A 19,738-nucleotide genomic window follows, 5' to 3' on the forward strand; every position below is an offset into this window, starting at 1 on the left:
ACAGGCAGTCAGAGCTGCATTTGTGTGGGCATTTGTGTCAGTCTGCTCTATATGAGACAGGCGAGCTGTAGGCGATATATATATATATATATATATATATATATACAAATATATGAAGGGAAGTACAAAGAATTCTGTGACATCAATTACAAAGATGTTTCATTTCATGGAATGGGTTGACATATAAAGGACGGTGACAACAGTTACTGTTATGAAATCCTTTTGAACAGCAGCAGTAAGGCATAGGAAAATGAATGTGCTGTTGTTGATGCTGAATCTCAAATGAAAGACCTCATGAAATGTCTTGACAAGTGCTTTCCTGTGATGAATTTGTTATTAAATCATCATTTTTCTTATATTGAATTGCATTTTTAGCCAATAGGCTTTTTTTGCATTACAGTCTAGCAAAACTATGAAGGAAAGGAAATTCATGTTCAAGAAAGCATTTCGCTTCAGAAAAAAAGAATCATCAATATTCTCAGTCTGTTTTATCATCTTCATTGAGTACACTATGACATGTTAACTGTAAAAGACATGGGTTAAAAGCCACAATTGTCAAATTTTTCTAAAATGTAAAAGGAAGATGCAATGAGATTTTTCAAAAACTAAAAACGCTCATCTGCTCTTGAAGGGATAGTTCACCTAAAATATATATTCTGTCATTATTTACTCAACTCGTGTCATTTTAAACCTGCATGATTTTCATTCTTCTGAGAAACGCGAAAGAAAATAAAGGTCCCTTTAATTCTGTCTTCACTTCAATATCTTTTTTGTGTGTATTCTTGTTTGCAACAAGAATCATCATACATCATCATAATGACCTATGTTTAATCATGAGGTGTTACACACCTTGAGGAAAAATCTCTAGAGCGTGCTTAAGATGTCATGAAGTCCTATCCCAGAGACTCAACAACAGCTTTGAGACTCCTAGATGTGAAGCCTCTAATGTGACAGCAATAATGTGATGACGTCATCCAGAGCAAGATTAATGAAAGCAGCCAGAGAAAACGAGCCAGAAGCAGGGAAAATGTGCACTACAGGACGGGCAATATCTATACAAGTCTTACTGAGAATTAAATGTCACTGATGAGCGACATGTTCTCTCAATGCTCCCTTGTCTCTGGGGTAGACGATGACCATGTGATCTTGTACCGTTGAGCATTTCCCACTGTCTCCCCAACAGCCTCAAAGTCTCCAAAGAAATGACATGAATGAGATCAAACCGGATTCTCATGGCAAGTGACTTTAAAGTCACAGATGATTTATGGGATGAATGCACAGATAAAGCTCTTTTTTTATACCAGACTTCTAAATGCTTAGGCCTTGGCACCTAATAATGACTATATATGCAATAATGACTACATCAGAATCAGAATCAGAAAGAGCTTTATTGCCAAGTATGCTTGCGCATACAAGGAATTTGTTTTAGTGACATAAGCTTCCAGTACACAGAGACAACAACACACAGACAATAAAAAATAATAAGAATATGTAAATATAATTAGACAAAACTGAAAAATAAATAGAAAAATAAATCAATTGTATGTACAGTTGTGCTATAGATGATAGAATGGAATAGAATAGAGTGAGATGCAGGGATGTACTAGGATGGAGGTCGTAACAAATAAATATAAGGTTACTGCACATTTGTCTTGCTAACTACATGGCTACTCACCCCAATAAGAAATATGTGGACATGAAATCTTAATCTGACTTGAAATTATTTTGCAATTTTGCCTGTATATTGTCTCAACCCCCCTGGTATTGTTCATTTCCAATGGCAGTCATTTTTGACTGCGAACAGTACAAGTGTGACCATTTTTTAAAGACCATTTAGCCTTTTTAAACCATGTCCACAATTTTGTCCAAAACAAGAGACAGGAAAGTTGCGCAGGGCCAGTGTCATGAAACATTGGGTTCTCCTTCCTGTTCGGGTCTCCTTTATGACCCCAAGTGATTCCGGCTGCATCCGAAAACTTAGGCAGCTGACTTGCTGCCTCGCTGCCGTATGAGGCAATGACTTTGCAGGCAGCGTTTTTGCACGAAGGCACCTCATGAAACTGATTTTGGACAGGCTTCTGAGGCAGCGTAACGGTTTAATGATCTACAACAAAATAGAAAAATGTAATTACTATAAAACCGATTTCTCGTTAGAAATAACATCAAAATTGCAAAAAGGTAGTCAGAAATATATTTCTGTCAGGACCACTATAGTCAAAGATGATTGACAATTAGCATACAGTTTGGATTGGCGGTATGGTTCTGTTCTGGGCAAGAATTCCCTGCGCATCCATGCAGCCTAGCATGGATGATAGCAGGGAGAGCAGCGATAACCTCCCCAGGGTAAACAGAACAGAACCAACATAAATGTATTGCAGATATCGTTAAAGTTCAATGTTATGTACACATTTTAGAATTAGTCTGATTCAAATGAGAATCAGAAGGCTGAATCCTGACTGACAGAGGAGGAGTTGGGGATGGAGGAGAGTAATTAGCTATTGAGCAATGCGAAAACTGCTGATACTACTGCGGGACCTTATATATGAATACTTAGATAGGTGTCGTATTCCCATAGGTTTATGGGGATCAGCTGAGAGTCAGCTGATGCGAGCTTGACTAACGTGACCTGCCAGAACTAACGCTACGCTAGATATTTACACATAAACTGACCACCAAACGCAACTTTTAGACGCCATCTGTATTTTTTAGCTCAACCGTCATGGAATGGAATGCACAGGTTGTGGGATATCAAAGGCAGCAAATGGATACATCTATGCTGCCTTCAAAATTCGATCAGAAGAAGGTACCTCCAGAGACAGGAAGTGAAGCAGAATTTGGATTCGGACGTGCCTTGATGCCTTCCTGCCTTGGAATGCTGCCTCCGAAGGCAGCATTTTAGAATTTTTGGACTCAGCCTCCTTCTTCTTCTTCTTTGAATTTTAATGGTGGTTTGTAAACCAACTTAAAGGTGAATTTACCACCACCTGCTGGACTGGAGTGTGGGCAGTAGCTTGACAGACAGGAAGGAAGGGAAAAAAACCTATATATTCATATTAAATTCTTTCACTTATCCCAGTATTTTTCAAATAATTCATTAGGAGACTGTGTATTTTCCTAGACATTGTTTTTCCTGGCATATTTTCTACTGTCATGTTTTGTTTTCCAACTTGTATTTCTAATTCCCTTCTTTCTTCTTCATACCTTTTACAATCTAATAAAATGTGTTTTACTGTCTCTTGTGTTTTGCAGTGGTTGCAAAGACCAGTGGGGTTTTCCTATTCTCTGTAATGTAAAATTTAAACCAGCATGACCCCAGGTGATTCCATTGGCTGAAATGACTTTTAATAAGTACTCTCTTTAGCGCCTGATTGCAATTCCTACAAAATCACATTATATGTCATTTGAACTGTTATATTGACTTAGATCAGCCTTATACACTACACATTTGTACTTAACTTAAATATATTCACAACAATCTATAATGTAATTATATAAGTGTTAAATATTCAAATATTTCAGTTGGACAGTGATGTTCAGTTTTGTTTATTATCATTTATTATCAGTTTATCAAGTAGGAGAAATTACAGTATGTCCAATATTGTACATATTGTATACAGTAAGCAGTTATAAACATATTTTAAATTAATGTTGTTTGTGTGTACCTAACATAACTCTTAAAGGGGTCATATGATGCGATTTCAAGTTTTTCTTTCTCTTTGGAGTGTTACAAGCTGATTGTGCATAGATAAGATCCCTGAAGTTGCAAAGATTAAAGTCTCAAAACCAAAGAGATATTCTTTATCAAAGTTAAGACTCTGCCACGCCCCACTAAAATGGCTCGTTCTAACATGCCCCCACATATCTACCTCACTATGTGGAAATATTTGCATAATGCCGCCCAAATGTTCACGCAAAGAAAGAAGGCGTGGTTTCAGTAACCGCAGTTAGTGTTGAAGCAGCCATGTCAGGGAGACGCTGTGTGTTTCTAGGCGAAAGCAAAAGCACTTTATTTGGCCTTCCGAAAGTAGATGCATTTAGGAATCTTTAAGATTACTTACAACAGAACAGCAATGCATTATATGGATGACCGTTTCGTGAACCTAGGAGAGGAGGTAATTCTGACTTTGCTATGACAATCTGGCGCTTCTGAATCAGCTAATTTTTTTATTAGTTTAAGCATTTGCTATTGACTGTTCAAATGCGGAGTTTTGTGCATCGTGTGTGTGTGTGTGTGTGTGTGTGCGAGCGAGAGAGAGCGCGAGAGAGATAGAGAGCGCGAGAGAGAGAGAGAGAGAGAGAGAGAGAGAGAGAGAGAGACACATCACAGTGGAGTCAGCTGTCTTAACCGTGGCTTGTGTACTGCAAACACATACCAGCTTCATCACTGTGTCTGTCACACGACTTTGTTCCCCTTTCGGGCTCTGTCTTTACATTAATTTTGAAAGATGAAGCTCGCGATTATGGTAAGGGTCTACATTTCCGACGAGTGCTTGCGGTGTTCGGCCAATCACAATGCACTGGGTCAGCTGGCCAATCAGAGCAGACGGCGCTTGTCGGAAGGAGGGACTTTGTAGAAAACGAAGCGTTTGAGAGAGGTGGGGCATAGAGGACCTGCAATAATGTACAGTATTTTAAAAATAATGTGTTTTTTGAAGACTCTGTAACACCAAATACACAAAATAATGATCTTTAAAAAAGCATCATATGACCCCTTTAACTAATAGTTGCCAACCTGATTTTGAAGGAGGACCCAAATTCTCACATTGGTGGTTTCAGTTACCCGGGCGAGAGGTCTGATAAGGCGAATTCCAATTGTAAGTGAACATCACAAATGGACTTGTGTTTGTATAGAGTGTCAGTTTACAAAGCTGTGTAAAAAGCCCTGAGTCAGAAAACATTCCCATCTTACTGCCATCTCAGTAAAAGTCCAGCAAGGATGAAACATGCTTAGGAGCTTGTGCTGTATGCAAACTTGTTTTGAGTAGCTGGATATGTCTATTTCAATTAAAATACCTAGAATGTCAGTCTAAACCGAGAGATCTGTTCCATCCATCCTAATTGTGGTCTTGCTGAGTGACAGCTTAATTAAATGACTGACATTCTCTGTCAAATCCGTTTAATGAAAATTATGAGGATGAGAGAGGAAACAACACTGTTGTTAATATACTTTATATGTTGACTGTGAGTGAATTCCCTCAAGTGAATAGTTCTGCTTAAATTTGCTGCCAAATGGAGCTGGTTATGTCACTTTTCATTTTAAGATGGAATTCTTAGACCTCATTTTCACGAATCTCAAGTTGGTGGAATAGCTTAAAAATAAACCAGTCAGTCATTCGAGGATGATGTGAAAAGTCCTTTGAGAGGTCATACTGTATACTTTCCAGTAATGACACTGAATTTACAACTAAAGCACCTTCACAGATTTTACATTTGGACTATTTTTTTCCCTTCACTATTGCCATTTTAACCCAAGAAGTTAAGGGGGGTAACACTGACCCAACAGGATTTATTTTATTTATTTATATATATATATATATATATATATATATATGTTAAAAAAAGATTGTAAATGGGCCAATGCATTTACTATAGCATTTGGTCCTAATTCAGAGAGGTCAAAACATTTAGCTGGCCCTGTTTGTATGGGTCATTGCTAAATAATCTGCAAAAAATTGCCATCAAATTAAAATTTGTCACATAAACAATCAAATTCTTAAATAATTTCATTACATAAAGCTAAAAACAAGATGCCTTTTATTTGAAGAAAACAATTAATTCAAGTATAAGTCATTTTGAAAACTTGAATCCAGTCGGCATGAAATGGAAATTCATTCAATGAAAATTAAATTCAATTTCTACTTAAAATATCAAAATTTGATCTTCCTGTGAAAACAAAAGACTCCGGCCCTTTCCTTCAAGCTCACATTCAGATTTGACTCCATACAATTAATAACCAAAGGATAAACCAAGTCCCCAACCTACTTTTTTTCCCTTCGGTAATCAGTTTCATTCGGTTGTACATCACAATGCAAAATAAAAGGTTTTTCACTACTTCCGTTACACCGTAGCTTTAAGCATTCATGTTTTTTGGCTCATGCATTCTAGGGTCATCCGAGTGTCAAGTCACACTGAGGACAGTGTCAAAAGTCTTGTCCTCTGAGAGAGGTCTTGGAATGTGTACATTAGCCAGCTGGTCATGTCCTCTGTCTCTGGCCATCTGTGCTAATGGCTGAAATGAACATCCTCATGGGAACAATGATAATAAGTGAATAAAATGATGAGGAAATGTACCCAGACAATTCAAAATCAAATCACCAGAAAATAAGATCTGCCTTAATGGCACAAAAAAGTCTGCAAATCCCAGACAAAAGCTCCTTGCACTCTGGATTGCCGCTAGGTGTAGTATATTAGTCTATCCGGGATGTGGAGCAGTCAAATGCGTTGTTGCCAGGGGAACCATCTATAGATAGTATATAAGGAGATGTTGTATACACACATGGACAAAAATGGGCTTCCTTATAGGGCTTAAAGGAAGAGTTCACTCAAAAATGAATACTTGCTGAAAATTACTCACCCTCACGCCAGCCGAGATGTAGTTGAGTTTATTTCTTCATTGGAACAGATTTGGAGGAATTTAGCATTACATCACTTGCTCACCACTGGATCCTCTGCAGTGAATGGGTGCCATGAGAATGAGATCTCAAACAGCTAATAAAAACATCACAATAATCCACTCCAGTTCATCAACTAATGTATTGTGAAGTGAAAAGCTGCATGTTTTTACGTTTTAAAAAATTAAGGCGTTTTAACATTAAACCATCAATTCTGGCCAAAATACCCTAATCATGCTTCCTTCAGTGAAAAAGTCCATCCCTGTTGTCCTCTCACATCAACATATTATTTTAGAACTGTTTTCGCTTGTAAACAGTGCTTGATTTGTGCATATTTCTTTCCTGATTCAGACAGGATGACTTTTGCTCTGGAGAAAGCAATATTATGGATACAGGACTTGTATTTTAGACAGAAGCAACGGTTTTATTTTTAAAACATCTTGGTGGATTTTCACTTCACAAGATGTTAACTGATGGTATGGAGTCATGTGGATTACTTGTGGATTATTTTGATGTTTTTATTAGATGTTTGAACTCTCATTCTGACGGCACCCAATCACTGCAGACGATCCATTGGTGAACAAGAGTCAAATTCTTGGATGGGCTGAGGGAGTACATTTTCAGCAAATGTTCATTTTGGGGCAAACTATTGCTTTGATTAAAGTGCTCTTAAAGACATTATAGGTGAGTGAGATTCTAATTATAAGTGTGAGCTATCTAAATTGTGATTATTGCGTATACTTTTTTGAAACTGATATTTCAAGGGGGGAAAAAAACTTACATACAGATGCTTTAAAGTAATGGGGAAATCATAAGTTGCCATGACTTATTGATCATATCATTTTTTTTCAGTGAACCAATTCAGAACATTTAAAGTGATTTCCCCAGAGACAAAGACAAAAGTGCAAATAAGGTCATCCAATACAGCTTTGCTTTTTTCTTACCACCACTTCATCACAATGTAAGAGAGGTGGTTTATAACAAAAGGAAAAAAAAAAAGATTTGACTAATTGTGAATATTAGAATGTCAAAAATAACATGCATCTAGCATCGTGTGACAAATGATTTTCTCCAGTGAATTAGTTTTATCTCAGTAGGACTGGGTGTCCTCTTCATGTCTCTGCTGTTTTGATCTGTGTAAACTCACACTGGGAGAAAAACAACGTGTGAGCAGTCAGAGTACAGTGAGCAGCTGTACGGCAGCTGAGATGATTCTGCCAGTTACAGCAGAGTGATGGAGCGGATCTGCACCTGTTTTTCAGGCGGTAGTGCACAGACAGCTAGGAGCGAAATGACCCCTGACTAAATGTCTGTACCGCTGAGATACAGCCTGGCTTAGGGCACAGGTTTGTTGCCATGGCAGTGCACCTAGTTTGCCAGTAGAGATGTTCTACCAAATAAATGTGGAGGTGGAACTTCAGAAGAAATATTTCAAAGTAAAATGGAGAATCTCACAAAACTGAAAGATTCAGACTGAAAGTTATATTTCACCTCAAAAACTGAAAGAAAGAAATACAAAATGATATAGTGCTTATATAAAAAAGGACCATTACAATTTATTTATTTATTATTATTTTTTAGATTTAGATTAGAATTTTTCTTTTTAAGATTTACATTATATTCATGACAGTTTTTTTTAAATACATTCAAGCACATTTTACCCTCAAATTCTTATTACTACATAGATAGATGATAGATACAGTAATAAGACATAATATAATTTAAATTGCATATATTTATAATGTAATAAATGGTAAATGGCTAAATAAATGGCTGTCCTATTTTGTATTATTTGTAGTACTGTATTTATGCTGATTTTTTTTTTTTGAAAGCTATTGAGAATAATACGAGAATAACAATTACTGACAATAAAAAAAAAATGAAAATGCCCAGACACATTATAGCAATAAGGATTTGGGGAGAAGATTGTCAAGAGCCACAATTGAAAGAACTCTTAATCATTCTAAAATAGATTTAATTGATTTTTTTTTTTTTTTACAAAAAATTGCTTGTTTTCTGGGAACAAAAATTTTTAAATAGAAAAGAATATTGGATGGCTGAGTACTTAACATTTAAGGTAATCAAATTAATTGGATTTACTTGTAAACTAAAGGTTAATTAAAAATGTACAATATAAACAAATTAATCATTTATCAGCATGGCAGAAGTCATTTGAATCTGTCAATACAGGCATGTACAGGCTTGCCAAAAGGGTCTTATCACCTCTTCATTGTAATGTTTTCTTCACTTATCATTTGTTTTTATTAACCGGGCAATTTGTATTGATTTGAAATAAATTGGACTGTGTGAGGGTACAGAGAAATGTTCTTGGAACAGATGACTCGCTTCTCACTTTGTCTTGTACCTGATGGACTCCTCCCACCAGTGACTCAAATGACAATAAAAGGGCACATCGTTATTTACAAAACACACAAAAAGAGAAAAGCTTTTCTGACAATACAGTGCTGTACAGAAAAAAAAAACGTGTGCTGTTAAACATCTGTGAAGCAGATCACATTGAAAATAATCAGACCATTTTTAAGAAACATCTTAATTTAATTCCTTAAGCTTTGCAGTACAGTTCAAACCATCTTTGTTTGATTTTCTCAGTATGAATTAAATGTCAACATTAGATCTTGAACTATACTGCCACCTAGAGTTGAAATGGAATATCCACAATATAGACAGGCTGAAATATTACACTGCCAACAGTAGTTAAACATTGGCATAACCTATAAAAAATGACATAGATATGGTAGTAAATATTTCAAAACCATCAGAAAATTGCTTGAGATACCTGCAAATATATATATATAAAAAGAAATCCTGGATAATGGAAGGAAACATGTTCCATGTTGAAAAACTCAATGTATATTATTACATTCATTCTAGATTGAAGTAAGACTGAGGCTTCAGAAAATAACTTTTTCTTTTGGAAAGTTTCATTTGGAATGTTTCACTTTGTCTAGTCTTCATTAAAACTTTTAGAAATGCTTAGCTTCAACAGATTTCTGACAAATATTTCGCCTGGCTTTCATTTGATTTTAGTGTATATGAAAATGCAGTGCAATTTCATATTTTACTCAGTATAAAAATATCAATTTATGTATCTAAAGTTACAAAATGGATCCTAACAAAAACATAAAAGGAAGCTCAAGAAATGGTTGAAAAAAGTAAAAAGGCTGTGCAAAATTGTTTTAAAAAACACCATTCCAAGTGATATATAAATGGAATAGTTTATTTAAAAAATGCTGTTTATTTACTCATTCTCAGGCCATTCAAGGTGTAGGTGACTTTTTTCTTCAGCAGAGCATTAAAGATGATTTTTAGGTAAACCCATGGTGATTCATACAATGCGAGTCACTTTGAGAGGAAAATATCAGATAATAAAACCCAAAATGACATCCCCACGGCTCCTGATGATATATTAAGGTCTTATAATGATAATTGGTCTGTGTAAGAAACTTTTATTTAGAACATTATTTCCTCTAATAATTCATAGCCTCAGATATAGGGTGCTGTATTCTTACCTTTTCTCTCATATGATGTATGCGTGGATGTGAACAGACAGCGTTGCTGTTTACAACAGAGAGGGAGGACACATATGCATAAGGTGGCTTGGTTTTAGCAATAAATGTATACTTGTATTGTTCAAAATGGTATTTTCTTTCAATCCTGTTGTGTAAGTTCACATTCGTGTATTTGTCTGAGGCTATGGATTACAGATAATAATGTTGTAAATAATGTTCAGTTTCTTACACAGACTGATCGTTTAGCTTCATAAGACTTCAATGTTTATTTTCACTTTTAAAGTGACAGTACACCATTGATCAATTACGATGGGTTCAGCTCAAAATCTGCTACTGCTCTACCTAAGAAAGAAAGTCACCTACATCTTGGATAGCCTAGGTAAATCAACAGCAAAATTTCATTTTTGGGTGAACTATTCCGTTAACATTACAATAAAAACCTTTCATAAATGCACAAACATAGTCTAGTCTGTTGTGGTCTTGGTAAATATATCACAGATGCTGAGCTGAGTTTTAGAAACCGCCAGCGCCGGATACAGTGGCTCAGTGAACGTATGCTCAAAACTGTAGAGCAAAGAAAGAGATCCCTCCCTGGCCACGCTATAAAAAGACAAGCGACCCTCACTAAAATTCAGCAGCACCCCAATCTTCCAGAGCTCAGCGGAACACACAGGTGATGCCACCTTATCGTGTAGGGCTTCCACCTTTCCCTTCTCATAAATTATACACCAAGAATTGGGGTAGAAGCCAATACGGCAGATGTCCTTTTGCCCCTTTCTGCCTATCTGCCCATCACAGACCCCCACCTTCCAGCGGCCCTCATCCAGAGGGACCTCCACTTCCCAGTAGCAGCGGCCTCCGTCTATGGCACGAGACCCCAGCACCTGAGGGAAAATGTTGAAGCGTGACTCCTGCTCGGGGTAGTCCTGCTGGGTCTCGCTGTACTGCACCGTCCTGTTCTCATCCGACAGCAGCAGCTTTGGATGGACAGTATCGGGATCCAGAGTTGGGCTTATCCCATCTGCAGACAGAAACATCAGCTGTCAGACATAATATTTGTGTTTGCCGAAGTCTTCCTGTAGCTCCAATTAATAGTTTCACTTCACCAGGCAGCACATGTGAGCAACAAAGACAACAAATACAAAATACTATCATAATAGTTTAATGAAGATATATATACCCTACTGTATGTAAGTACAGTAGGGTGCCTGAGGGCAATTATAATATTTTATACATTTTCTTTCATAACTCAGAGACCACTAGAAATCCACCTTTCACCATTTGACACTTAAAAAACCCAAATATATATATATATATATATATATACAGTATAAATATATATAACTAAATATAAAGTTCAAAAGTTCGGAGTCTGCAGGATTTTTTGTTTTTGAAAGAAGCTTATGCTCAACAGGGTTGCATTTATTTGGTAAAAATAAAAAAGTAACAAAAAGTAATATTGTGAAATATTATATTTCTATTTTAATAATGTAATTTATTCCTGTGATCTTAAAGCTGAATTTTCAGGAGTCATTGCTAAGTGTCACATGATCTTTCAGAAATCAATCTAATCTAATTGTTGAAAATGGTTAGGAAATTTTCTTTTCCTCATCATTCTTTTGATTTTGATTCTTTGATGAATAGAAAGTTCAAAAAGAACAGCATTTATTTGAAATAGAAATCTTTTGTAACATTATAAATGTCTTTACATACAATTTACATCCTTGTTTAATAAAAGTATTATTTCTTAAAAAAAGAATCTCACTGAACTAAAACCTGTTTGCCATTATAGTATTACAATAAAAACAATTATCATAATATCACATTTTATTGCTAAGCATGACAATCATCTTAATTATTAATATTACTGAAAAGTTTCACCTTTAAGGGGTAGTTCACTCAAAATTCTCTCATCATGTACTCACTCTCAGATTATTTCAAACCTGTATGAGTTTCTTTCTTCTGTTAAACATATAAGAAGATATTTTGAAGAATGTTGCTGGTCCCCACTGAAAATACTATGTAAGTGAATGAGGACCAGAAACAGTTTGGTTACCCACAAAAAAACTTCTTCTTTTGTGTTCTGAATAGAAACTCATACAGGTTTGGAACAACTTGAGGGTGAGTAAATGAAGAACTATCCCTTTAATATAATAATATTTCTTCTTAAAATGTGATTGAAGAAAACTTTGAAAGCTTTGAAATGCTTCAGTTAAATTGTATCTTTAAAATGCTCATTAAAGATACAATATTTCAGTTAAGTTATGCAAATTTTATTTTAAAACTAGTGTTACAACTACACTTAACCTCACAGCCATGATAAAATATTGACAGCAGATACCAGCGACAGTGTAAACATCTGTTATTCATGTTAACATTTAACCAACAACCTAGAAATAACCTAGAGCCATGAAAATATTAGACTGCAGAATTACTGAAAACCAAACCTAATTCTCAAAAAAAAAAAATTTGTTCAATGTTCTCTGCTTCAAAATATGTCAAAGTAATATAAAAATATCTCAAAGAACTGTAATGAGCTTGTTCTGAGTTAATATCATCACTATAGCTCATTTTATACTTTTTATACGGTCTACCTGTATTATGGTATGATTTATGGTATGAAGTGTGTAAAAGACTCACACAGCAGTCTGAAAGGGTCTCGATGAGGCAGTGATATGAGCACAGTCTCCAGTCTCCTTTCAGTCCAGTCATTGAGACAGTCCAATCGGTTATGGTTTATCTCTTCAGGAGAGTCAAGATTTTGCACAGGGTCAGACAATTCAGTCAGGCTGGAGGAGGACATCACACAGTTATACTTAATAAACATAATTAAATAATAATCAACCAATAACTGAACCATTTTACTTACTGTCCTGCCATCTTGCTGTATTCCTGAAATAAACAGTAGCAGTTGCTTTACATATATGCATTTGTAATTGCATTACTAAAATAAAACAGGGCTCGCAAAATCGCTAACCCGACGTCCCGGGGCTATTGTGTTTTTCAGTCGGGCTACCAAAATGTATCACCACTCTGCCCGACGGGCTATCTTAAATACAGATCTCCCGCGGGTCCTTAAAAACTCCTAAAGTGAGTTTTATCAAACTTAAGGCCATAAAAAGTTTTAAATACGTTAAATAGCATAAGACATTTCTTAATTATAATTTCAAGAGGTCTTACAGTTGGGGACGGAAACACAAGAGTCGCGATACGGCTGGATTGAACTTCAAAAGGCAATGATGCCATTGAATAAATATGAGCGCTGCATGTTTCAAGTCAAAACGCGGGCGATGTCTTTATTTGAATGTATCTGAAGGGAACCGACTGTCCTCAGAAATGTGTTGTTGGTATTTGAATTTCATTTGACCTATAATTCCTGATAAAGCAGTGTTTATGAGCGCGGAGCTGCTTTGTGTACAGCCGTTAACGGGAAACCGCAATATTTCAGCGCTCCTAAAGCGCCACCTCGTGGTAGAGAATGAACTTGCATTTCCAATAAGCCTTTCTTGCTGTTTATGGTCAGATCAATGCAAATATCAACTCATGTAGAGTTGTAAATGAGAAAGAAGTTAATGTGCCTTCTAAAAATCTAAACAATTAAGACAGTAATATTTATACGCTTTAAATTTACATTAATTTATATGCTTGATTTATCCCTTTCCATAAAAATGGTCTAAAGGCTGAAATGCTGTTGTATAAGATTTTTGTTTTTGTGAAAACCTGTATCTGAACTGTAAATCATGTAATTTTATGGCTCAATGTTACCATGGGCATTGTCCAACCCCACTCATACTGTGTTCATTTTACTTGTGTAGCTCTTAAAATGGGTCATTAATGGCCTTACATTTATTTAAAAAAATTCTGCAGATACCCTGTAAATAGTGAAATAAAATTCCTTCCTTCATATTTGTTGATATTTGTGTATTGAAAATATTTTTGATCGATATTTAAACTCCTATCTGATTTTCTATATTTAAAAAAAGGTCTTTTTTTATTTGGGCTAGTTAAATTAATTTTCGGGCTACCAAAATCTGAAGAGTACCTGCCCGAAGGGCTACCAGGGATTTTGAAATTTTGCGAGCCCAGAAGTATCCAAATATGCATAAAAATATTGATATTTCTATTGGATATTTCTATCAGTTTAAGATCACTGCTGCTTGTCATACCACGATGAAGGCCTGGTCCTGGTACTGTGATGCCCCTTCAGCACTGGTCATTCCCTGCAGGGTGTTTACTATGCTCTGGCTAGATATCAAGGCACCCTGTAATGTGTCCAGCTGCTTTTCAATGCTTCCCAGCACTCTGTCCTCTTCCTGGGTCACACAGAGTAATGCCTGCTCCTCCTCTTGCTCCAGAGCCTCCCGCATGGCATGATACTGCTGCAATACAGCCGCCCGTCCGTCCTCCAGCCCTGCCTGCAAGAATCACAAAACATGAGGGAAGTGTACACAGACTTACCATTTTATCGGATGCTATTGTATGCTAATTTATTACTTTCAATTACAAATAAAGATTTTAGTAATTTTAGTACTTCAACTTAAAATTATTTTATTTCAGTTAGTTGCCAGGACAACATTTTAAATTTTAATTTAAGTGTTTTAAGTTTATGTTTTATTTAATACTGATAGTTTATTTTATTACAGCTTTATTTCAATTAATAAAAATGACTTTTAATAGTTTTAGTTAATAACAACACTGGACAAAGAGAGCTTAAACACACGAACATCTTAAGAAAGCCTTTTTAATAACGATAAATCATGTAACAATGTAACAATAAAAACCTCTCTCTAAACTGTAACAACTAAATCAACAAAACATTCTGACACTTACCTGGACACCACGTTTTTTCTCACTGAGCTCCGACAGTTTTTCCTGAATGGACTTTTCTGTTTTTTGTATTTTTTGCATCTCATCCTTCAGTGAGCCCTGAGAAATTAATGTAGATAAATCAATGAGCAACACCTTTTTTTAAGTAAGAAATGAATACTCCTATTCAGCAAGTATGCATTAAATTGATCAAAAGTACGAACAAAGACATTTACGAAAGATTTCTGTTTCAAATAAATGTTGTTATTCATGTGAATTGCATTTTTAAATATATTAAAATAGAAAACAGTAATTTTGAATTGTAATATTTCACAGTATTACTGTTTACTGTATTTTTTTAAATCAAAATTACTTCAAAAACATTAAATAACTGTTACCAACTTTTGAACAATAGTGTACTACTGTAGAGATCATATGCCTAAAAACTACAGTTTTAGTAATCTGAATTCTGAGCCACATATTAAATCACCAGTCAAAATGGAAAGGGGGAAATGGTGTTTAAAAATGGTGCTTAAAATCATTCAATAGTCTCTCACCCTGAGCTCCTGCTCTGCCTTGCGGATGCTGATGCACTCGTGCCCCTTGTGCGACCCGACCAGGGAACACACAGTACAAACACACACTGCACATGATCGACAGTAGATCCGGTTCATCTCCTGGTGCTCTTGGCATCTCCAGAGAGACACATCTTCCACAGCGTTCACCAGCGGGTGGTTCTGGAACACCGGCTTTTCCAGGTGTGCCCGCAGGTGCTCGGGGCACATGGAGGCCCCACAAACAAGGCAGGTCTTTACCGCCACCTTCTGTTCTGAACAGTAATGGCAAGGCACAGAACTGCTCCTGGAAAGTCTGTCTGATGATGTTGCAGAGATCCTGCGGGGCTCCTCCTGCCTTCCAGGTGTATGAGAGCTGACATTGACTGCTGGTAAGGGTTCCTCTTCTCCCTGAGGTGTGTTGCTTGTCCTGGGTGAGCCCGTGTCACTGCAGGAAGCCACAACATGCTGGTCTTGCTGAGGGGAACTTGTGTTCCTCTCAGGAGGTGATTCTAGTTGAGGAGGTGTGATCTCATCTGTTTCTGGAGGTGTGCGTTGTGAGGATGTGTCATTCGTAGAGGTGGTCCCCCAAACCACTGATGGAGACTGGCTTTCAGAAGAGCATTCGTCTGCTGCGGCCTTTCTTTTCCGCGGTTTTGATGTGTCTTCATCAGAGTCAGTGATGCTGATTACATCATAGTGACTGATGTTGTTATGAGATGTTGCTGCTGAGCCCAGTCTGTATCCACCACTGTGGAATGCTGAACTGAACTTCCTCTTCCCGTGCCATTTCCTTGAGTGCCGGTCGTACAGCTTCTTTCCGAACGGCCAATCTACATGAAAACATAGCATTGCATTAATGTATATATAAGGGTTTTTGGTTATTTATTTTATGGTGTCCTTGTTACAGTGTAATAGACCTTAGTCAGGTTAGATGCCATATTGAATTGAATGCAAATGAAAAAGTGGCTGTAAGATAATGGCATGCACTGTATAAAAAGTCCTAGATTATGTAATTTTCACAACTTTCAAAATTGTTTCATGGAAATACGTTTTGTCAGCTGAAGAATCTGTATGTTGTTAAACAATAGTACAAATCAAAAATTAAATATGGAGCTGCCCTGGCTAAGGTCTATTATACAATTAATTACAACACTTACAAATTACATACTTACTTTAGGGTTCGAGTTTGGTTTAGGGTTAGTAGTTGCATGTAATAATGCATAAACTACTATTATTGCTACAGTATGTACATGTACACTGTAAAATAAAGTGTTACTGGGTTTTTCTTCAGCTATGGGCATTTTTAGTCCTTTTTTTTCAAGGGGTCAACAAAACTAATTTCAACTGTTTATTTTTGATATAAGAAAGTATAACCGTCTTGAAAACTTAATAATTTCATTTATCAATTTGACATTTTATTGTTTTAAACTGTCATAGACCCTTTCGATCTTCTTCAGCTATGAAAATCATTTGTATGATTTCTTTAAAATTCTGACAATGATTTCACTCATGAATACATTTTTCAAAAATTACACCTATCAGCTGTGGCATCATTTCCATCACAACAAACAATTTTACCCCAAATCCTTTTTTTTAAATAACTTGTTTACCAAAGAGAATATGAGTGAGTGAGTTTACTATTATTGCTACAGTATGTACATGTAATGTGTAACAAGGACACTGTAAAATAAAGTGTTACTGGGTTTTTCTTCAGCTATGGGCATTTTTAGTCCTTTTTTTTCAAGGGGTCAACAAAACTAATTTCAACTGTTTATTTTTGATATAAGAAAGTATAACCGTCTTGAAAACTTAATAATTTCATTTATCAATTTGACATTTTATTGTTTTAAACTGTCATAGACCCTTTCGATCTTCTTCAGCTATGAAAATCATTTGTATGATTTCTTTAAAATTCTGACAATGATTTCACTCATGAATACATTTTTCAAAAATTACACCTATCAGCTGTGGCATCATTTCCATCACAACAAACAATTTTACCCCAAATCCTTTTTTTTAAATAACTTGTTTACCAAAGAGAATATGAGTGAGTGAGTGAGGAGCTTGAGTTGAATTATCTGTGTGGTAAATATCACTAATGAACTAGTTATTTTTTTATTGCACAGCTTTTCAAAATAAGTAGTAATTGTAAAATTATACACAAAGTGTAAAAAAAAATATTATTCAATAATGTGTATTAGAACATTTAAAAAAAAATCTCAAGATATTTTAATCCTAAAATATATATTTAAAAAAAAAAAGTTATTTCCATAACAGCATGCTACGAAATATAATGCATAATTTGATATTGCCATAATATTGTGGTGGAAATAGTCATGACTGAAAAAAAGACACAAATATCATAATTCTCCCGACATGTACAGTATGTTCGACATTGTTAGACAAATTAAATAAACTAGTAGTGAGAGTGTGAAAAGATTTTATTATCAACATATTCACTATTAAAGCATAATGCTTGGAAACTGATAGGAGACAAACAACTAATCAACTACAACAGATCAACACACAGGAGTAGTTGTGGCCTACAACGCCATGATCAACTTACACATTTGCGCTACAATAATAACAACATACACATGTTCAAGCTCAACAAAGTCAGCATTTATTTTGTTCTCAGTTAATGAACGTACGTGTGTTTGATGTGGCTGTAGATGTTGACGCTCCGTCCGTGTAGTCTGGCAGATGCTGGCACTCGTATCTACACTCGGGGCAGTAATATGGTCCGGTCTGAGATCCGCTCCACAACTCTCTGATACAAGCGCGACAGAAGCTGTGGGCGCATGCCAGCGTCACCTGCTCCCGACACTCCTCATAACACAGAGGACATTTCAGAGGTTTGTCATTAGATGCGCCCATCTTCAAAAGCTTTAGTTACAGCAGATTGCAGAACGACTCTCGATCGAAGAAACGAAACCGACCTGCCATAGAGTGTGCGGAGCCGCCCCTTTTGAATCATGAAAACACAATAATTACTCTGCTCTTAAAGCGACGGTGCACAATATTTTCTGTGCATGACGGCATCATTTTATGCTTCTATCTATCTATCTATCTATCTATCTAGCTATCTATCTGTCTATCTATCTATCCATCTATCTATCTATCTATCTATCTATCTATCTATCTATCTATCTATCTATCTATCTATCTATCAATCTACACTTAAAGCGATGAGCACTGATATTATGTTGACTTAATGATGAGATCAAGTGTAATGCATGGATCTAACATAATGTTACACATCCAATGTTTTTCCCCAACAATTCCCTTTATGCTTCTATCTATCTATCTATCTATCTATCTAGCTATCTATCTGTCTATCTATCTATCCATCTATCTATCTATCTATCTATCTATCTATCTATCTATCTATCTATCTATCTATCTATCTATCTATCTATCTATCTACACTTAAAGCGACAGTGCACAATATTTTCTGTGCATGACGGCTTCATTTTATGCTTCTCTATCTATATATCTGTCTATCTATCTATCTAGCTACACTTAAAGTGACGTGCACAATATTTTCTGTGCATGAAAAATCAGGAAAACACAATAATTACTCTGCTCTTAAAGCGACAGTGCACAATATTTTCTGTGCATGGCATCATTTTATGCTTCTATCTATCTATCTATCTATCTATCTATCTATCTATCTATCTATCTATCTATCTATCTATCTATCTGTCTGTCTGTCTGTCTGTCTGTCTAGCTATCTATCTATCTATCTACACTTAAAGTGACGGTGCACAATATTTTCTGTGCATGACGGCATCATTTTATGCTTCTCTATCTATCTATCTATCTATCTATCTATCTATCTATCTATCTATCTATCTATCTATCTATCTATCTGTCTGTCTGTCTGTCTATCTATCTATCTAGCTATCTACACTTAAAGCGACAGTGCACAATAGTTTCTGTGCATGACGGCATCATTTTATGCTTCTCTATCTATCTATCATGACGGCATCATTTTATGCTTCTCTATCTATCTACACTTAAAGCGACGGTGCACAATATTTTCTGTGCATGACGGCATCATTTTATGCTTCTCTATCTATCTACACTTAAAGCGACGGTGCACAATATTTTCTGTGCATGACGGCATCATTTTATGCTTCTCTATCTATCTATCTACTCTTAAAGCGACGGTGCACAATAATATATCTTAGTAAGTATCATTCTATTTCTAGAGAATAAAAGTACAATAATT

At 35.9% G+C, this 19,738-nt stretch overlaps 1 protein-coding gene across 1 annotated transcript; it reads right to left on the bottom strand.

Annotated features, from left to right (window-relative positions):
• Positions 1-9,105: 9,105 nt before the first annotated feature.
• Positions 9,106-18,457, bottom strand: LOC107554569 (E3 ubiquitin/ISG15 ligase TRIM25-like). Its single transcript, XM_016237129.1, has 7 exons — positions 18,156-18,457; positions 15,505-16,334; positions 14,972-15,067; positions 14,308-14,556; positions 13,011-13,033; positions 12,782-12,930; positions 9,106-11,162 (listed from the first exon to the last, which is right to left on the bottom strand). Exons 1-7 carry the CDS (start codon positions 18,379-18,381, stop codon positions 10,606-10,608), a joined length of 2,130 nt encoding a protein of 709 aa, XP_016092615.1. The 5' UTR covers positions 18,382-18,457; the 3' UTR covers positions 9,106-10,605.
• Positions 18,458-19,738: the final 1,281 nt, after the last annotated feature.

Source organism: Sinocyclocheilus grahami, unplaced genomic scaffold (assembly GCF_001515645.1).
Source record: "Sinocyclocheilus grahami isolate Dianchi unplaced genomic scaffold, SAMN03320097.WGS_v1.1 scaffold506.1, whole genome shotgun sequence".
In the NCBI taxonomy this organism is placed as follows: Eukaryota; Metazoa; Chordata; class Actinopteri; order Cypriniformes; family Cyprinidae; genus Sinocyclocheilus; species Sinocyclocheilus grahami.